Source organism: Halichoeres trimaculatus, unplaced genomic scaffold, assembly GCF_033239565.1.
Source record: "Halichoeres trimaculatus isolate MK-OKI-2021-1 unplaced genomic scaffold, fHalTri1.1 fHalTri1_scaffold_11, whole genome shotgun sequence".
NCBI lineage: Eukaryota > Metazoa > Chordata > Actinopteri > Labriformes > Labridae > Halichoeres > Halichoeres trimaculatus.
Genome location: NW_027437189.1, coordinates 34,062,377 through 34,084,409, shown reverse-complemented (window position 1 = coordinate 34,084,409; position 22,033 = coordinate 34,062,377). Strand labels below are relative to the sequence as shown.

Genomic DNA, 22,033 nt, shown 5'->3' with positions numbered 1-22,033 from the left:
CTTTCTTGTGTATTTCTTCTGGGGATTGAAAAATATGTCTGGAGGTAGAGTCAGGAAGTGATTAGACTCTCTAAAGAATTTTTTTTTTTTCACCCGCCTCCACTCAGATTCTCTCAGATTCTCCCATAGTCTCTACTGCGCAGACTGGATACACAACTGCTACCAATAGCTGCGCCTGTGACGGGGGTATTTTGGCTTCAAAACTATAAAATACAAAATAGTGGAGCTGTCCACTCTTTATACAGTCAATGGGTAAATTCTGTAATCCATATGGCTTCCTTAAAATGAAAACATGCTAAAGTTTGATCCAGTGTCCTCTGATTTTTGTCTTCAGACTTTCTTAAGGACATGGTAGTGTTTTAATAAATGGAGTTAACGTAAGTTCATGAAGGACACGGAAGTCATACGCCCAGCTGTGATCAGCTGACAGACTGATGTTCTAACCTACCCATCTCAACCAATCACAGCGTGCGTCTAACAACAAGGCGGTGTATTTAAATCACGTCTTCATTCTCAGTTATTCCTGCTACCTCATTGTTGCTCAGCTGCTGCTGTCACAATCATCCCACCTCCACCCCAGCCTCCTCCTATTTAGCCTCATGTATGTATCTTATTGATCTGTATGCATTCATTTGTTCTGTATGTATACGGGGGGTTTGCTATGCACTCCCTGGAAAGCTCGAGCAAGCTGCTCGGCTAACCCAGGGAGTACTCTGAAAAGCAGAGCTTTAACGCCAATTCTAACTGTATCCATTTGGCAATAAATGGTTAATCTATGACGAGAGTGTTCCTGACTGAACTGATAATGAATTCTCTTTTTTTTAACCCTTTAAGCCCTGGCCTCTTTTTTATAAAATGACATCCCCAAATTAAAAAGAGTTTATTTCCGCTCCAATAAGGTCTGTTTGAATCATTCTGGAGTCAGTCATCAATCCAGCAGCCTTTATAGGTCCCATATTCTGCTCCTCTTCTGCAGTTTAATATGGATCATTGATGTCTTCATGAAATGGTAGTAACATGTTTTGGTCCAAAAAAGCCAATAAATCAAGCACAGCAGCATTGTTTCCAGGCTCTCATAGCCCCTCTGTTCAGAATGCTCTGATTTAGTGGGCGTGGCCTTCATATGTAAATGAGTCACCGCTGATACCGCCCTGCTCTACAGCATCACTGAGAGTGGCGCCACGAGCTCTGAGTGCACAATGTTTAGAAAAAAGCAAAGCTTGTTTACTGTAACATTACAGGCTAAAACAACAGGCTAACTGCAGCTAAAGTTAGCATCCTGAAGCCAACACAGAGACAGGGGGGACACTGAAGAAAAGCTCTTACATCTGCTCCACAGTACACAGCATTTAAAATACTCACATTTCCAGGGTCCCAGGTTTGTTGGTGGATGGTTGGTAATGCGCCTGGATTCAGGACCAGTCTATTGGCTAGCCTTCTGTTGTACTGTCCAAAGTTGGAAAAGCAGTCGGCAGTGAAGTGACTAGCACACACATGCACAGTTTTACTGAGTGTAGCTGGAACATTTTCTTGATAAATGAACTCTAGCCACTTAGTCTTGTCTTCTTCCGATATGGGAAGCTTGTGCATGGAACTATGAGGCTGTTTACAGCCAAAAACAGCCACACTCGCTGCTGGAGAGATTACTCTCCAGATGTGGGGAGAGGAGTGGGCGGGGAGGGGGTTCGGGGGTATTTGCTCCGGTGGACCAATCAGGTCAGACTTGCTCCTGATTATTCAAAAAAGGGACTCACTGACATCAGCAAACCCCTGAAATTCCAAACAGCTCGTTTTAGGTCAGGATTTTACATTCACAAGTACTACTAAGTGCAGGTTTTGTCATTAAATATCACATTTTGTGGGCTGGGAGGAAAGACAAAGACCCACAGATTTAACTTAAAGACTTCATAAAGGGATTTTTGCATAATATGGGACCTTTAATTACATAGCGCCAAATCATGAGAAATGTTATCTCAGACTCTCTCACACTTTCCAAAAATAAACATGTAAAGTTATTCGACAAAACCCAACATCAAGACAAGATCAGAAGTTGTGGTGTAATAATGAAGTAAATGCTTGGGAAAAGAGTGCAGAGGTGTCAGTATTTTGTCCCTGGCTCGGAGTAAGAACTGAAGTGATTTTTATTCCTGTTGTTGCAGAGCGACCTCAGAGTCCACCAAGTGGGGACCTCAGGGTTTAAAGGGTTAAGTAAATATAAGAGATTGGCAGTAAAAGAGGGAAATGTTAGATGCATTATTGGTGTCCTATTTAGTTTAACTCTCTAAAGATTACTCCATGAACCTCCGTTAGTTTGTCTGAAAATGCACTGCACTTGTATGACCTGATAATTCTCCACCACAGAAGGATTACCCACGCTGCACCATGCTTTCTTCTGACATGAAACTTGCGTACACAAACTCAGACTTGGCGTGGGATTTGAGCGTAACCTATACCCACGTTCAGATTGATAATCCTGATCTGTATGTGGATATGAACGCCACCCATTTGACACCCATTTTTCCATCGTGCACACGTTTGATAAATGATGGCCCCTGTGTGTGTAAGCCTTCTGGTTCTTTTATTCATCTGCGACCATTTAAAGTTGTAATTTCTTATGAGGAGTGATATTTTCTCTGCAGTCATTTGCTTGTTGTGACTGATGATCCGTCTTGATAACAGTTCTGTCTCTAACTAAACCTTCACAGGGACCAAGCTTCCTGCCCACAGGCAAAGGTTTTCGGGTGGCCAAGAAGAATCTGTCCAATATTGTTGCTGCTAAGACTATCAAGGTACAGCATGTGCTTCTTTTGATGGTTCAATTCACTTACTGTTTATTGAACCATCTTTATCTCTGGTATTCTTCTGCTTCTTAATCCCTGAGTTGTTTGTCTGCAGGCTGGAATTACAGTAAGCTATGGATTTGAGTTGCATTGTGAACGTACAGTGTCTATTCCTACGATGAAAAGAGCTTTAATATGGTCTATTGGTAATGTTTTTAGCATCCTGGGCTATAAACTGTGTGATTCAGATATGTAAAGGACACAAAGCCGCCAAATGTAAGCATATAGTTCGAAGCTTGGAATTAGGATTTCGTTGGGTTAACATCCTCAAGTCAAGCAACATCTAGAGTACACACACACACACTCAGTTAGACAACTCTACAAAGTGGCAGTGCACCTCCTCCTCCCTCCTCTCCACTCCCACACAGTCACAGCTCAGACACAAAGAACGCTTTGAAGTGTCGACTATTTAAAAAGTTACACTAGCCAGACAAGATTGTCAAGCGAAATTATATGCTGGAAATTACTTTTATCCAACACCAACATTGTTTATCTTCCTTCAGCTGGCAAATGTCAAGCTGGAGAGTTAAACTATCTCTAATTTGAGGACAGTTCGACACGCCTGGCTAATCTACTGGAAATGAAGCATGCATACGTGGCATTATGCTGAAGTTACTTCCTCATTTCATGCACTTATTCAAGCATTTATAATATGTAAGAGTTGATGGAGGGGGGTAACAAGGAGAATGTGCCTGTTCACATGTAAAGATAAGTCCATGTGCTCTGAGTCTCCATTTGATGTAATGTGCTCGGCAGCCCCTGTGTGCTACAGCTGTCAGCAAAATTAACTTCTGTTCCTCCTGATTCCTTTCAAATTGAAATTTGGACTCTTTTTTCCATGTCTCTACACATGTGAGCTTACATACGGGCTCACATTACTGTCAGATTTATGCTGCTAAAAAAAGATATCAGATGGTGTATATGCTAACCTGCAGTAGCTCGCAATAATCCTGTTGTTCGTGTTGAGTACAGTACCCTGAAGCTCTCCCGTTGCACAGGGTGATGAAATATTTGCCAGTCTGCCAAGCCTGTGTGTGTCTCCCTACAGTGTGTGTGTGTGTGTATTAGCGCGTCAGTGTCAGCACTGCTGCTCTGAGCAAAAATCCTGTCAAGAGGTCAAAGGGGTGGGGTCTGGATCAAATCTGTGTCCCGCTAAAACTGACAAGCCCCAACAGCAGAGCTGTCAGGATGCCAGCCCTGGCACGGCTGTCAGTCAGCACACATCATCAGAGCCAGATATGGGCCGCTCTTACAGGACAGCATGGGCCCACAAATCTGGCCTATTGACATGGTGGACAGCTGCTGATTGGCAGGGATCAACTTCTGACTTTATGAATCAGTAACCAAGTGCTTCAAACTCCAGACTGTCCTTCATTACGCATGAGTGGTTGCATTTAGATTTGTTGCAGAGTTCTAAAAGTTTAATTTTTCTACTCAGCACGTATTTGCTCTCATGCTCAGGGGCAGCAGTTCTCAGTCTGTATGGACTTTTACCTTATGGAGCTGGTTGCTAAGCAGCTTCCAATTCACTTCCTTCAGTTAAGACAAAATAACAGTAACTTACTGGCAGCACAAATGAGAGTAATATCTCTTATTTTACAGTGCACATACTGTAATTTATTTTTGCAGTATCATAATGTATATTGGATTACAGTAAATGAATGTGAAATAACAGTAAAATACTTGCACCCCTGCTGTCAGTATTTTTTTGTTATTTTGCAGCAAAGTAATTTTTTGTTGAGATGGTGTTTGGTAACTGTGAGTGAGGAAGAAACATAATAGATATGAGACCCTGCTCTACATTCAGATGTTGTGTGGAGGTTGTTCATGCTCCAATTAAACTACTGACCCAATAGTGGTATTTTACAGTTACCGTATTTTCCGCACTATATGGCGCTTCAGAGTATAAGGCACACCTTCAATGAATGGCCTATTTGAAACTGTTTTCATTTATAGGGCGCACCGCATTATAAGGCCCATAGAATAGAAGCCACAGTAGTGGCTGGGGTTGCGTTATGCATCCACTAAATGGAGCTGCTCTAAAGGGAATGTCAACAAAACAGACAGATAAGTCAGTCAAACTCAGGCTACATCCACACAGAGCCGCACATTTTCCTATCCTACTATTTTCTGTGCCGTTTTCAAAAAAAGTGCGGTGAAAATACGAAGCCGTTTCTGCCGTCAACAAAAGCCGTTTCCAGAGATCAGTTCAAATGCCAGACCTTTGGGGGGCGCTGTGTTCCTTTAACAATAAACAAGAGAAGAAGCCCGGGCCAGCGTGTGAGCTAACGTTAGCACTTAGCAGAATTCCTCTTTACCAGTTCTCACCGCTATTACTTCGTCAACTACTATGGTAGCCATGATTATTTAATATTGATAAGGCGCATGGGATTATAAGGCGCACTGTCGGCTTTTGAGAGAACTGAAGGCTTTTAGGTGCCCCTTATAGTGTGGAAAATACAGTAACTGAAAAAAAAAATTCAGTTCATTTTCTCCATTTTAAAATCGGTCAACACACTGTAAAAGTCATCTTGTACATAGCCTGTGCCATGTGAAGCACAATCAGCCTGTACGCACAGTGGAGTACAGACAGCCTGTGCCCTCAACAGTGTATCAAATCAATAAAAGACAGGGTCTTATATCTACTGTGGCGCCTCCTCACTCACGGTTTCAGAACAACAAAAATTACTTTGCTGTAAAATAACAGTAAAATACTGGCAGCAGGGTTGCCAGTATTTTACTGTTCACTCACAGGGAAATTTTTCACAGTACTGTATTTGAACATAAAAGGATTCTACCATTGAAATTTACTTGTAAATTTACAGTAATTTGTTACAGTGAGGGTTTCCCAAACTTTTCACCCTGGGGCCTCCACAATAGCACTTTTAAAGACCTGTAACCTGCTGCTGTGGGAATACATGTACAGGCAAATCCAACGATAGATAAAGCAAACAAAACAATAAAACATGAAGTGCTGGACAGTGCAGGTGAAGTTTCTTAGATTTCTGTTGATTCATGTTAGGGAATAAGATAAAAATTAAGTATTATACAAGTAAACAAAAAATAAAGACTAATGCATTTACATTTTATTTGAATAAAGTGCAACCAAAATTTTGGATTGAATTAATTATTAGGAGGTTGACCTTTTACCATCCGCCCTGCTATGCTTTGTTGTCCGCTGGCGCATGGTGGTGACGTCACAGTCACAGACTAAATCAAGTTACATGTATTGTCTTGATCATTAAAAGTGCAAAAAAGAAAAAAAAAAGAAAAAAAACATCCTTATAAAGTCCAAAGACAGAGGATGTCGTCACTAAATCCAATGTATCATGTCCTGCTATCGATTCAATTGATTCATTACCTTGTGAAATGATGTTAAATTCTACATAGATATGTGTTGTCCAGAAGGCCAACTTGCCGAGCACAGATCAGTGTAGTTGGATCATAGGAATATCAATTGATACGCTGATGTAGTAAATGGATAGTGACACCCCCAGTTTGCATGATTGGGTATAAGATCAAACCCCATCTGAGCTTTTAGTTTTTGCAAAAATTCTATGAAATATATTTTAAAAGGTGTTTTGCAACACGTCTGTCAGTGTTCCCCAACCCTCATTTTAGGGACCCCAGCCCTTGAGCAAAGTACCCCAGACTTGAGCACGGAACCCCCAACTGCCTGAGCCACTTGTTTGTGTGCAACCTCCCTCACTCTAACATATCTCTATGAGTGCACATGCTCAGAATACTGTTAGAGCGTGTCAGTGTGTGTAGCATGCCTTGAGTGACTCCTCTATTTCTCCTCCTTATTTTTCTTCAATGGCTATTTTTGTAGATAAAGACATTAAATAATTCTACCATCCGTCATCTTCAGTCTACTTGGAGACTTGAGCCTGGATCTATGAATATGCACAGCAGATTCTCTCTATTAGAAATTCTGGTTCCCTTTGATTTAGGTTTTACATAAAATTAAATTTGACCTGAGCGTGACAGGGATATGTGATAAGCGATAAGGTCATGACAGAGGTCACCAAAAAAAACAAAAACTCATCTTCTAAGGGCCATGAGCATCCACAGAGAATGTAATGAACGGAACTTGAACTGCGTTTATAAAGCAATTTTTTGGAACACTCAACAGATTTTAACATTACAAGTTACATCCCCCATTCACACCACATTAATACACTGATGGTCTCAAATTTTGTAAAATGAAGGGAAGAACAGGGTTATTTGTCACACTTTTTACTCCAGTGTGAATTGCTCATCATCGAAACATCTCAGTAATCATTCCTACATTAAATAGAAAGCTTTAAAGTGATACTCCGGGATGGAACAAGTTGGGTCCTATCACAAGGTTTAGGGCAGAAATTACCCCTACAGCAGTGTTTTTGTGCAGCAGAAGCTCAGAGCGCTCGCAAAATCTGATATCTGTCTGCATTCATGCTTTATTTAATTTAATTTAATTTAATTTAATTTATTTTATAAAGGTACCATGTACAATATTCAACATAAATGTCACCATTTGATGCATTGTACCAGAGTTAGCTTAAAGCTAGTTTACATCTGTAGTCCCTTGGCAGGTCACAGTTAAAACATCACATTGTAGTAAAAACTCACACACTTACACATACACACCCACACACACACATGCATGCATGCACACACACACACACACACACACACACACACACACACACACACACACACACACACACACACACACACACACACACACATGCATGCAGCATGCACACACACACATACACATACATGCACACACAATAATGTACAACAGTTAAGACTATGCTTTAGATCAGTCAATGATTACAGGTTTGAGAGTCTTTTAGAATATTATTTTAGTTTTGTTTTGAAGCTGCTGAGGGAGTCACAGTTCTTAATATCATTTGTAGGGCATTCCACTGAGTTGTGGCTTTCGCAGAGAAGGCTGACTGCCCAAAGGCAGTACGACGGAACGGCACATGAGAGTCTCTAAAACAGGGGTGTCAACACACCTGACGCAAATTATTCAATCAATCAACTGGATTGTCTTTACATGGTTGATTTGTTGGATCAGGTGTGTTCTTGCTTGGTTGGAATGAAAACCTGCAGCCACAGTGGCCCTTTACTGGATCAGTTTGACATCTGTGCTCTAAAAGAAGATATCCTTGTGGATTTAATGGAGTCCAAAGTGAACGGCAGGTTGTCCTTGCTCTCATAATCACTCATCTTTACGTTATTATTGCATAATTCGTCCTGGCAGACTACCTGCGTTTGTTTATATCTGGCACGCTGCACGCGCTGACTGATACACTAAGCTGCGAGCGCCTCGTAGCCAGCTATGGCTCTGCAGCGGAGGTAGCGCCGTTTTACAACACAATGAGAACTAGAGCCTTATTTAGCTGTGTTTTTCTGTGAAAGTAACGCACTGAAAATTCTCTAAATAAAGCTTGAATACAGACCGATTTCAGATTTTTTTGGTTGAAGTCCGTTTATTTGTGTTTTTGGTCAAGTAAAAAATGGCCCCGTCTGAGTGCAGAGGAAACCAGCAGAGGAGCAGGGAGGGGGTGTTTGGTGCGAGTGCTCTGGGCTTCTGCTGCACAAAAACACTGCTGTAGGGGTCATTTCTGCCCTAAACCTTGTGATAGGACCCAACTTGTTCCATCCCGGAGTATCACTTAAAGGGTAACTGTTGTTATAAACCCATCGCGTAAAAGCCCAGAAAAAAAATACTGAGGAGCCAAAAATTCACCAATAAGTGTTGTCTTGTATTTTTAGACCAGAGGTTGCTGCTTGGTTTTAGACTTGAAAGGCTGGACAGCCATGCCATCCAGCTAACTTTCTATCTCGAGGCACTTTTTACTTAACCTGTGTTACTGTAACTCCTGAGAAATGTACTGTTGGTAATGGTAAATAAACACTATTCTTTTGCTTTTGCCATGTGTAACATCACTGAAATCATGCCAACAGACTCTAAAGGCTGTGTGAGTAGGTTAGTAAATCCAATATGTTTGAGTGTATGGCAGTTATCATATGTAACCATATTTAAATTATGTATATGCATGAACATATTTGTGTTGATTTGCACAGATCCTGGGGGCTATCTTAATGCAGCAAACTTCAAAGCACAGTCAGCTTGTCTGTGGGGGTTTCACGAGCCGGATTGAAGCCAGCTTTGAAAAGTAGCAAACAGCGATCTCCATCAACCATGGTTCTCTCTGGTGAATTTTTTAAATACAGCTTCTGAAAGGATGCTCTTTCATGAGATGCATATGTTGTTCAGAGCTGTAAGTGCCTCAAGAAAATCCCAGTTTCTTATATCACTAAAGAGCCTCTTTGTGTCAGTGAAGAAAGTCAATGAATCAGTAGGTGTTTTCTAACTCTCCAATGACTCTGTTTCCCTCTTTCTTTACACACTCACTCTCACACACATAACTCTGTATGAAAATCAATAATGAGTCCAAGAAATAAGTTTGTACCAGTGCTGGTAAATACCTAAGGCTGTGATTAACCTACCTCACTCACAGCTTCTTCAACCTCAGTTTGTATTTTTTCAACTGACAATATTCATAATGTGTTAAAGGGACTGTGATGGATCAAGTCTCACCTCTGGATATATGCCTGATTGCAATTCACAATATAATTTGAGTTACAGCAGCAGTATATGTTCTTACTAAATGTTACTTTGTAGCTTCCTGATTGGGTCACCCAGGACTGGATTGATTTACAGCACCTCAAAGTTTCCATGATAACACCACTCCAGCTGATGAAGTTTAGTAGTAAGAAGAGAGATCTTTGTTTTTCTCTGCTTAGAACGATTTCTGTGGTTAATTTTGTAGTGATGGTGGACACTGGAGCCTAACTGTCAGACAGAAAAAGGACAGAACAGCAGAAGAAAGATAAACAGGAGAGATAGAGCACAAGGTAAAGGCTAAAACATGAGCTAAAGGCTAAACACAGGCCAAAGGCTAAAATAAAGGATAAAGGCTAAAACACAGGATAAAGCAGGGATTTGGTTCCACTTAAGGCGCCCACGAGGCATGTTCCAAAAAACAGCACTGTTCACAATGGATCTCCTTCTAGAAAACTATATATGTTTCCTACCATCATTGCAGTGAAAATCATTAATAATGATTGAAGAATAATTAACACTGACATGTGAGCTGTCTCCAAACATAGTATTACTACTATAACTTTTATTTTCTTATTAAAAAGTGTTCCACGCAATTTTGTTCAGGGAGTTTGTATCAGATAAGTAGCACAAGCTAAAGGCTAACACAGGGGTTAATCTGTTTGTGATAATGTTGACTCCAACCCACAGTCAGCAGTTATTCTGCAGTGGTCTGTTCAAACTTGAGAGTCTATCAATAAAATGAAGAGTGAGGTTACATTAGCTCTGATTGGTAGATGACTGGCAGGACATAGCCAGGATTCACTAACATTACACAGTACAGACAAGTTTAAAAATACCGTGTTACAAAGAGGATCTGATCTCCATTTATTTCCAAAACAAACACACGTCATGTTGAAGGTAGGGTCTACAGGATTTCCCTAAAAATTAAAAATGTCAACTTTTATGGAAATAATCCTGCTCAGTTTTCACTTCTGGGCCACTGTGCTTGTGTTTTAGTGTCTGTGTTAGCCTCAGCCCCCTCCTCTGCCTGAATTGGTGATGTTTTGGTTGTATCAGGATGTTCTTTGGCAGAGAGTAAATGTGGTTACATTAGCCAATCACAGCACACCCAGTGTGCAAGTGACTTTGTGTGCTGTGAGTGGTGAGAGGCAGAAGGCAACCGGAGCAGCTATGATAGTGAACGTTGCATAGAGAAAGAAAAAACACAACGAAAGTGAAATGAAACTACAAATTTCCTAAACATGGATGAAGCTTGACTAGACTTTCACTCACTTTCAGAAACTTGGAGAGCAGCACAAGTCGAAGATTGACGTAAGCTAGCTTTCTGCTAACCAGGTCAAACAACCTGTGATTAGCTTGTGCTAACATGCTAAGTCAGGTGTACGGCTCTTGAGTCTCTCCTACGTAGAAATGATTCTGTAGATGCTACAGGTGGTTGCTGTGCTAGTGAGTGTGTTCATGCAGTCATGGTTGGAGGCAGTGGGTGTGCGCTGCTGCTGGCACTGAGCCATGGAGGAGGAGCCCATTTTGAATGTTGTGTTTACTAACAAGTGACTGAAATTCCAGCAGATCCTACCTTTAAGAGTCATATCATCACAACAGTGTGACTCAGGGCCAAAGGTGCGACTGCAATCCATTGAAACAGATAGTCCTCATAGTCTCTTTGAATTTATTTATTCTACTCTGTGTGATGTTGATCTTGTCAACAGTTCTACTAATAAAGCACAAGAGTAGATAAATAAGCTCTTCTACAATATTCAACAACAAAACACAGACACTTTGTTGGATGAATGAAATATCCAGAGTTAACCTTAAAGTTCTGTACCAACAGTTGATATCACATTTATCTTCAGATAATGTGGTTTGTATTCTTGTTTTCACGATGTCCTCGACACTCGTCTAAAATCTGCAACTGTGTCTTTTCTGATGAGCAAATATTTCCTCTCTTGGAACTCACTTCCACATCCTACTTGTTACAGGCCTTGCTTTTTTCAGTCTTTTGTTGGTCAAACTAATACCTCTTCCTTTGCAGAGTAAATACACTTTGTATTGAACTAAGGTAAGCCTCAAGGTGAATGCAGCTTCTCAAGTTTCATCCCCTCTTCAGGTTACCTTTAAAGGAGAAAATGGCAAACCAATGGCCATCTGCCAAGTGAACGTGGAGCCAACACCTCATGTTGTTGATCAGACTTTCCGGCTTTACCATCCTGAGCTGAGCTTCCTGAAGAAAGCCATTCGCCTGCCACCTTGGCACAGCCCCACAGGTATCACAGAGGGGAAAAGACAGTATGGATCTCACAAAGTTTAATCTCCTTCATTGGTACATAACTCTTTCATCTCTTCCTTGTTACTTGGTCGGCCAGTTGGAGAAGCAGATGACAGAAATCACATCTCTGTACGCTGCAGTGACCCGAACATCATCTGCCAGACGAGCATGCTGGTGAGACTGAAGGAAATTAACAGCAAATTATCAAACCATGAAAGTTTGCAAACACACCGTGCTTTTGATTCGAAAGTGCTGACATGAAATCTCTTTGATTCCTGCAATTTTTATCCTTCACTTCTTTTTTTTCTTCTTTGTTTCATTCAGATGCCAGGGGAGCCGCAGGATGTGTACTTGAAAGTGCCTGGGAGTCCCAGTCCAAACATAAAAATGTTCTTTGTGATGGTTTTTACGTACGTATTGTCTATCCAAAAAGCACTCTTACACACACGCACACACACACACACACACACACACACACACACACACACACACACACACACACACACACACACACACACACACACACACAGGCACACAAAGACATAGAGCTTAACCTGAAGAGAAATCTATTTTGGAGTAATTAAATTGTTCACGCAGGCTTGAATTAATTAACTTATCAGATGGAGATTTGGTGGTCTGAATGCCTGAAGTTATAGAATGCATCCACTTATCTCCATCAGGATAAGAAAGACATTATATGGGATTTGTTTTGTATGCAGGGCCAGTGTCTGCCTGGTAAAAAGCTTCTAATACAATGGGAATGATGGAGCTTTGACTGGTTACACACTTATTGCAGAACTGCTCTGCAATAGATTGCTGGTCTCCTCAAACACCCTCATTACTTTCTGGTACTCACGTCAATGTTGACATTCTGTGTCCACGGCAATACTCATTATACGTATCGTTGAGGCTTGGCTAATCTGATCAGAGTGCATTTCCTTCATCATATGAAAATTGCAAGGTCATTTCTTGTAAGTGTTCCTGACATGACCCATTGAGCAGAGAGATGTTCAAAGGACGTACTTTCAACGTCATCTTTGTACATCTGACTTTGGTCTCCGGAAGGTGCAGATTGTTCTTCCAGATGACGCCTTTTTCCAACATTTGCTGAACATCCATTTATGGTGTTCACAGAAGGCTGAGATTTTTTCAGGGAATCCCATGGGTCATGAGATTCCCATGGGATTCCTGCGAGATGGGAGTCAACTTTACTATTAATTATGTGATTGGGACGGTACAGGATAAAAAGTTAACGGGAGCAGATTGGAGTGGGAACCAATCAGGGAGATAAAATATAATATGTCATTCGCCATTTTGTAGTTTATTTCCAATAAGCCTACACTGTAGCGCAAGTGAAAAGAACTACACTTCACTGAAGCCAACAGTGATCCAAAAGAATGGGGAGAAAGTCATTTTTGCCTAAAGACTAAAAGACGGGAGAAAAAATGGAGGGGTACAGGAGTGGGAGTCATTTTATCAGGAGTGGGATGGGACAGTTTTTTTAGGACGTCCTTTCTAGGGCTGAACAATTTATCGTTTTCAGATCAAAATCGCAATTTTAGACAATGCAATTTTGAGATTGCCAAATCAGCAATTTTTTGCAGCGCTCCTGACTGACTCAGGATCCGTTGTGTCAAGTATTATACACATTCTGTTTTACAAATTTGTAGACAATCTATATGTTAAAAGTGCTGGTAAGCAGGTCAACAACACAACACCTCTGTTTAAAAGTAGAAGTTGATGAAAACAGATTATTTATCATCACTATTGATGATTAAAAAATCGTGAATTGCAATATCTGCCAGAAAAATTAGATCTTTTCCTAAAATCGTTCAGCCCTACATGTTAATATCCCAAAGCTTGATTCGAAGAAAATTGTGAATAGAATTGAAATCACAATATCTGCCAGAAAAATCGCAATTCAATCTTTTCTTAAAATCGTTCAGCCCTATTCCTTTCCATGTCAAACTTAAAGTCATTTTAGAACAAGAACAACTTCACTTGGTAGATGCTTTTTGTCCAAAAACAAAACTGTCTTTGACCATGTGGGGCATTGAACCAGCATCCCTCCAGTTCCAAAGCCAAGTCCCTATGAATTGAGCCACTGCCACCACCGCTGCTGCTGCCAATCCAGTTTCTGAAGGTGGCAGACAGCTCCTGTTCATTTTCCTGTAGCTTCATTTGATTTTCTAAGCAGCAGATGGTTACTGTAAATACAGACAAAGGCGGTTTACATTTCCACTTCAAAGCTGCTGCTGAGCCAAATGATGCTACAGGAAAATTCACCTCTACAGGAGGGTAGTAGAGGTCTTAAACAGTGCGATCACCCCATCCTTAACCAAGTTGCTTCTTCCGGGGCCCGATCTGTTATGGGTCCTCTGCACATGCATGATGCTTTCGAATTAGGTCATGTATGCACTGATCTCTGCCGCACTGCTCAGGTGTGTTACAAGGGCGCAGGGGCCAGCTCCCCCTGTTGCCGACAACCCCTATGCTAGGAAACCTATAAGAAAGCCTTGAAACGGACAGACCACCCATTGCCGACCCCAGCACCGACCTCGACTACAACTTAGCGAAAATAAACTGGTAATCCTTGAGGTGAACATCCGAGGACTACGTACCAATATTGGATATCTCTCCAACCTCTGCTCAGAGGAGAAGCCCTCGATTGTCATCTTGGTGGAGACTTTCTTGGACTCCACCATTCCAGATGGGGCAGATGAGATACAGATTCCTGGCTACTCACTCAGCCATCACCCGGAAGACTCAACCAAGCCACGCCCTGGAGATCCCCAAGTCAAACACCAAATGCCTCGACAGGAGCTTTCTCCACTCTGCCACCACAGTATGGAACAGCCTTCCTCCTGAAGTCATTGGAGAGGTTACACCAAGGGGTATTCACGCCTTAAAGAGGAGGCTGAACAAACACCTCCTCAGCCTGTGACTGTAATCCTTAAGCTCAAGGACATTACATCATCAAACATTTTGCTCTACATGTCTGAGTAGCTGCAGATCATTGATAGGTGCTCTGAATCATATTGTATTCCTAAGACCTGCATCTGCTTAAGCTTAATTAAAAAAAAAAAAAAGACACATCACCACTTTAGAATGGAAACATGAAATGGAAACAAACAAGATTACTTTGATTCTTTGAAATGACACTGAAAGAATGTCCTTTGAACATCTCTTTGTGCTGTGGGGAGGTAATGTGGACACCATAAATGGACGTTCAGTAGACGTCAGAAACAGATGTTGTCTGGAGAAACAGTCTGCACCTTCAAGAGACCAAAGTTATTCATCCAAAAATGACTGTGAAAGGATGTCATTTGGCAACTTAGACATCCATGGACCTAATTTGAACATTGTGTAGGCATCCAGAAATGGTCTTGGACCAGCATAAGAAATATAGACATAATTTGCATGCGCATCAGACGACTAATGTTAAGGGGGAACCTGCTAATCTGTCTGCAGAAGTAAGGATTGCATCATTGTAACACTTGGGTACACACAAGTTTATCCAAATTCATGTGAGGAAAACACAAAGCAGAAACATGCTCATAAAACCCCTCAGCACAGGAGTAACTAACTGCAGTGGCCTTATCAAAGTCAGAGTAAAATGTGTTTGTGAAATTGAAGCTGTAAAGAACACGGTTAACGATGACGGGTAAAATACAGAGCACACTGACTTCACATGGCAGCTTCATTAAATTCACATGCACTGTGAATATTTATTTTAAACAGAGCAAAAACAACCTCCCTCACATTCTTAGTCACCACATTATTAGAAAATAAACACATTTTTCACAAACATGTATCCTTTTGCAGCCATATATTTTCTCTGAGTGTCTGGATACATAACTTATCCCCATCTGGGCTTTGTGTCGGTGGAAGGGAAACAGCTCACTATTTGGCCTTAAACAACAATGCAAACGGGGAGTTTTGAGGTCCACAGGGGTTTGAAGCTCAGTTGTGTTTTCCCTTTAATTGGTATTTTAACCTTCTCTCAGAGTGTGAGAAACACATTTTGATAAAAGCAGAAAACACATCATCCAGCGCAAACGCATGAAGTTTGGCAGTGCAACACGTACAAATTGCCAAACATTAGCTAAAAATGTCTCTTATAGCCGCTGTCTGTCCAAGACCAGAGTTTTTTCTCTGCCTTCAAAAACCCACATCACTTGAATTCTGTTCTTAATATCCCCAAACGCTCCTTGAGTGCTGTTGTCACAGAGCAGGACTGAATAAGTGACAGGTGAGGTACATCGCCTCCCACTCACAGCACTCAGAGGGCCACTGAGACTGAATCCCTTCTTCTCACCAGTGAGAGGGGGAGGAGGAGGAGGAGGAAGGATAGTGATGTTGTTGCTTATTAAAATGCCAGCACAGCAGTAGATCAGCCCTCCTCATATCCAGCCTCATGCTGCTACTGCTCTATCTCTGGTGGGCCTCAGCTTAATTGTTCCTGATGATGTTTTTCTCTGCAGTGATAAGTGGATGGCAGCACCCTCCCAGATCTGGCAGATTTATGTGCATTTCCTGGAGCGGGTGGATGTCAGCTGTGTGACTGGCCAGCGAAGCTGTCAATCCCTGGTGTTGAGGGGGAGGCAGGCTGTCCGTAAGGTCAAATGTTTCTCATCACACCCCAAGGAGATTGAGGTAAACATATATCAGAGTATCATGACCCTGAAACAAGTGTTTTCTTTCCTATATACAGCTGTGTTTTTCCTTTTTTAGGCTTATCTCTCGATTCTAGACATAGAATAGAATAGAATAGAATAGAATAGAATAGAATAGAATAGAATAGAATAGAATGGAATAGAATGGAATAGAATAGAATAGAAAATACTTTATTTATCCTTGAGGGGAAATTTAGGAGGAGCCACAGCAACAATCAAGAAAACAGAAGTAAGAAAGTGTATGAAAAGTGCCAAAAGGTCCATTGTCCATCATTCTGTAGTCAGCCATCCTCCACCTCCACAGGGTCCAGGACTGAGCTCCTTCAGCAGTCTGTTCAGTCTCTGTCTCCTGGATCCTGTCTGCTCACAGTAGGCAAAGCTCTTCCAACATGGCGTTGGTGTCAGGTGTTAGCTCTGTTAGCCATATCAGTGAAAAGCATGATGCTACTCTGCCCTCTGGTATTCCCTCTGTTTCTGGGTTAGCATGCCTAGCTCATCCATCTTATTGGAGATAGATCGTACGTTTCCAATAACGATGGATAAGAGGACAGGTTGATGTCATCACTCCTTAGTTCACACCTGAGAACCAGCACGTTGTCCTCACCTCATTCTCCTCACCTTGTGGGGGATCATCTGGCCTTGCACCAGTTAGCATTAACATGCCCATGGCAGCTGATCTCATACGTAAACAATGCAGCCATGGTTACACGTAGGATCTACAGACAATCAAAGGAGCAAAACTGGTTAAAATATCACTGAAGACACAAAAAGTTTAGTGTCCATGACCAACAATTGAATCATACAGAGCAATGACCCACTGCAATTGCAAAAGAGAGAAAGAGACGAACAAATTACAAGAAATGGATGAAGAAGACAGAGCTGCTGCAGCAGGCAGCCACAACCAACAGGGCGGCGCCTAACTACTAGAAAATTTAAAGAGTTCATTTTGGACAGACCCTGCCTTTTTTATTTGAATTCTTAGGAAGTATTGACTTCTATGTAGTCGCCACACCTCTTATAAACCTGTTGATGCTGTCCTTGTCTGTCAAATACCTTATGCATTACCACAGTAGAGTGTTAAGGTCATACTATATGCATATGACTGAGTGCGCTGCAGAAAACTGAAATCTTGTCATGTGTTTTCGTCTTATTTTCAGTAGGAATTGTCCTTTTAGACTTGATATGATCCACATATGCATGATTAGTCCAGAAAAATGTCTTGTTTCAAATTGTTTTTGGGTCAGAATTGCTTGGAACAAGAAATTTGCCAATGGGACAAAAGAAACGTTTCTCGTATTAAGACATTATTCTGCTAGGCAAATTTTCCAGCTTAAAATTCTCTTTTTCCATTGGCAAATATTTTTTTTAACTTGTTACAAGCAATTCAGACCTCATTTTTGTCTTTAAATAGTGTGAAACAAGACATTTTTCTGGCCTGATCAGTTAAATGTGGATCATACTGAGTATGATAAGACAAAAACACTTGATAGGTCCAGTCTTTGCAGTGTAGCCCTGTGCAAAGTAAACATTCTCACTCATGTCTGATCTTACATTTTCTTGGAGTTTGGTGTGAAGTTGTCATATTTTACAGTTTGGTTCTTTGTATTTGAAGGTTCTCAGTCATTCAGGTCGTTCTTTGTCCAAGTTTGATCCAGTAAGACCAACTGGACTTGGAAGAATTCCTGATTTGTAATCCTCTGTCAAGACTCATTGCATCTACTGGAGTTATACACCTGCCAGACACTTTATTAGGTATACCTGTTTGACTGCTCATTAATGCAAATATCTGATCAGCCAATGACATGGCAGCAACTCAGTGCAGTTAAGCATTTGTTCTGATGAGTTTCAATTTCTGCTGCAGCACTAAGATGGTCAGCTCAGAGTTTGGTGTGAACTACCTAAAAGCATGGGTCCATCCTGCCTTGCATCAATGGTTCAGGCTGCTGGTGGTGGTGTAATGTGTGAGGGATATTTTCTTGGAACACTGGGCCTCTCTGAACCAATTCAGTATGATTTTAACTCTGCAGTCTACCTGAGTATTGTTGCTGACCATGTCCATCCCTTTATGAGCACAGTGTACCCATCTTCTGATGGCTACTTCCAGCAGGATAACACTCCATGTCATAAAGCTGGAATCATCTCAGACTGCTTTCTTCAACATGACAAAGAGTTCCCTGTACTCAAATGGTCTCTACAGTCACTGCATCCAAATCCAGTAGACCATCTTTAGGATATGGTGGAACGGGAGATTCTCATCATGGATGGGCAGCCAACACATCAAATGATAGCAATGCTATTATTTCAGTATAAGATAAGAGATAAAACAAAGATACACCTTTATTCCCCCCACAACAGGGAAATTTACAGAGTTACAGCAGAAAATATGAAAGTGTGTATCCAAAACATTAAAACAAGAATTTATCAAATAGAATAATATAGTAAGAGTGACTTAGAAAAATAATTCCATATTAAACACAACATAAAGGTAAAATGTTTTCTGAAAGGGGTGAGACACGTTGTCCATCAGAGACGACAGCTTGGCTATCATTCCCCTAACAGCCACCACCTTCACAGGGTCCACAGGGTCCAGACAGCAGCCCTGGACTGAGCTGGTCTTCTTCACTGGTCTTTTCAGTCTTGCTCTACTTTTTCCTGTCTGCCAGCAGCAGGTGAAATCCCTCTCATGTGGTGTCGGTGTCTGGTGTTAGCTCTGTTAGCTACGTCTTTGTGAATAGCATGATGCTATTCTGCCAGTTTTCTCACTGTTGCTGGGTTAGCACTGCTGACTCATCCATCTTATTTGAGATAGACCTTACATTCCTCATAACCATAGACGAAAGGACTGGTCAATGTCGACTCTTTTTAGCTCACACCTGAGAACCAGCACGTCGTCCTCACCTCCTTCTCATCACCTTGTGGGGGAACATCAGGCCTAGCACCAGTTAGCACTGATCTCCGAACTAACACAGGAACAAAAACAGTTCCACACCACAGCAGATACAACCAGTTTGGTGTCAATGACTGACAAATAAGACATAAAAAGGAATGGCAGACTCCAAATACAAAGACAACAAAAAAGAGAAGGATAAAAAAAAAAAGAAAAAAGGAACAAGGAAGAGAGAGCTGCTGCAACGGGCAGTCAAACAAAATCTCTGAGGAATGTCAACAGCGTCTTGTTGAATCTAAAAATAACGGCAGTTCTGAAGAGAAAAGTGGGTCCAGCCCAGTTGTCCAGTCCATAACTCTGTAAATTTCCCCTTTGTGAGACCAACAAAGCCGTATCGTATTGCATCATATTTCATCCCTTCTCATTGCACCATCTGTACTGTACCTAACCTTACTTTACCTTACCTTGTCTTCTTATCGATCCAGTTCGATTCGGTTCAATTTGATTTGACTCATTTCAATTTAATTCAATTCAAACAGGATGTACCTACTAAAGTGGCTGGCTGGTGTTAGGTGTGACATAATACCCAAACCCTGTTTGCATGTCATGCCAGATCCATGTTGTTATTGTCAATGGAAAAATCAGAATGCGTGTTCCTGCGTAGTTGAACAGATTCTTGCTCTGATCTTGTGTAGATAATACGCACATCAGTAATAAAACTTTCAATTTTTACATTGAGGGTTGTGTGCAAGGGGATTACATGTACTCTGAATGCTGCCATTTCCACTATTACTGGAACATAAGAACATACTCTTTTGTTTCTTTGTGCTCTTTTGTTTTTTATTTACACCAGCATAGCATCAGCTGTTATATTTTATAAATCCTCTTATATTTTGTTTCCATTTGGATCAAGTCTGAGCATCTTTGGTTTCTTTCAGATCATTTTTCCTTTTATTAATATTAATTGAAGAAACTCGGGATCAAGTTACTGTCAGGTCTGGTTTAAAGTTTGTTTTCCAGAAGACCTCTAATAGAGAATCCTCCTTGATTCTTGATGACAGCCAACAAACACCAGAGACCCATAAAGAATTTCATCTCTGTGATTAAAGATATAAGTCTGCTTGGAGTTATAATTGAACTCTTTGATCTTGATGCTTACGTCAGTGTTCATGGTACATGTGAAGAGAGGAAACAGTGAGACATATTGACGCAGCACAAAGAAGAGAGGGAACATAGAATCAGAGCAGCTTGGGTCGTGTAACATATGTTTTGTGCTTTCCTGTAGCAGCAATTTTCCATTCAGGTATCTGAAAGACCTTGTACATTTTGCTCTCAGTGGTATCCCATAAAAAAAGGAAAATGCTGTGTGTTATTACCCAAGGCTGAAATCCAAGTCATTATAGAGGCTGTTTAATGTTCTTTTCTGCTCCTTTCATTTCATAGTCCCTACGATTTCCTACAGTCGTGTCAGATCATGTTGTGGATCAATGTGATGCCATACAAAGAATCAGCAAGCTTCTGTGCACCTCGAACATGTATGATACGTTTCTGGGGTGTCAGATTATTGTATCTATAAAATATAATTCCTAATTCATAACCTGGCCCAAGAGGGGGGATTTCACAATGATGCTCAGTTAAAGCTGCAATAAAGAGAATTGAGTAGTGATACTTGTCCCTGTTCAAAAAGCAAAGGAAGACTGATGGACTGCCACCGTGTCAAAGCCGAACAGCGTGCATACACTGAAGTTATCATCCATGAAGAGAAAGGGGGCTAGCTAAAGAAGTGACAGATGTTTCTTTTTCTTTTTTTTCTAATATCACTGTAAGCATCAGCTGCTGCTTTGATCTGACTCTCAGCAGGTTAGCTCACTGTGGAATGCATCGGAGGAGTCTTATAAAACAGGATAAAGCTCACCGCCAGAGAATAGCTCTGCTTTTCTCCGCAGATTGAAAAGGAGCTGCACAGTAAATCTCATTCTCACATCCCTCTGTCTCTCTGTCACTTTCAGCCTCGACTTTCTTCCATTTCATTGTCTGCCCCCTCTCTTTGCTTTTTCACCATACCTCATTCACCTATCCCTCACCCACTCTCTGCTGTAATCTCTACGCCTCCCTTTTTCTCCTCTGACTCTGTTAACCACCTTTTTCCATTAATTCTCTCCTTTTTTCTACGCCGTCTTTTTACCTCTCATAAAATGTCTTTTTTCCATCCAAGCTGTGTCCAATTCTTTGTGTCACTTGCTTATTGCCTGTGTTTCTCTGTTATTGTCTCTTTTTCATTCCACACCCTACCGCCAAACTCAATCAGGCTACCTACAACTCTCATCCTTCCTGTTTAGGTGGACCCAGACGGCGTGTTCCTTTTGCCTCCTGCAGCAGTTCAGGAGCTGCAGCTGAAGGTTCAACCGTGGCAAGCAGGCAGTCGCTTCTTTTACGTGAGCGCGGTAGATGTGGAGCAACGGCAAATGGTCACAGCCTGGCTGCTCTGTCTCAACATCCATCGGCCCGTTCTGTCCAAGGTACGAGATGTTTTGACCGTCTGTCTCTTTTATTACGGCTTTATCTCCAACATGAACATTCATACGTCACTCTGAGCTCATCAAACAGTTTATTGTCCGTTCAGGTGAGGCTAACTGCTGTGTGATCAATGCCAACATGGTTTAAGATTCACTTCTTGTAGCCGCTCCACTTTTTCCTGTCTCATGAACAGTGACATGATGGACAGCTCCTTTAAAG

At 41.3% G+C, this 22,033-nt stretch overlaps 1 protein-coding gene across 1 annotated transcript in view; it reads left to right on the top strand.

The window, feature by feature from the left end:
- nphp4 (nephronophthisis 4) overlaps window positions 1–22,033 on the top strand; it is a 370,059-nt gene that overhangs the window by 336,012 nt on the left and 12,014 nt on the right. Inside the window, exons 22-27 of the mRNA XM_074682340.1 lie at window positions 2,706–2,789; window positions 11,576–11,732; window positions 11,832–11,908; window positions 12,059–12,144; window positions 16,219–16,390; window positions 21,637–21,816. Of these exons, the coding sequence (XP_074538441.1) occupies window positions 2,706–2,789; window positions 11,576–11,732; window positions 11,832–11,908; window positions 12,059–12,144; window positions 16,219–16,390; window positions 21,637–21,816 (756 nt within the window). The remainder of the gene's footprint in view (window positions 1–2,705; window positions 2,790–11,575; window positions 11,733–11,831; window positions 11,909–12,058; window positions 12,145–16,218; window positions 16,391–21,636; window positions 21,817–22,033) is intronic.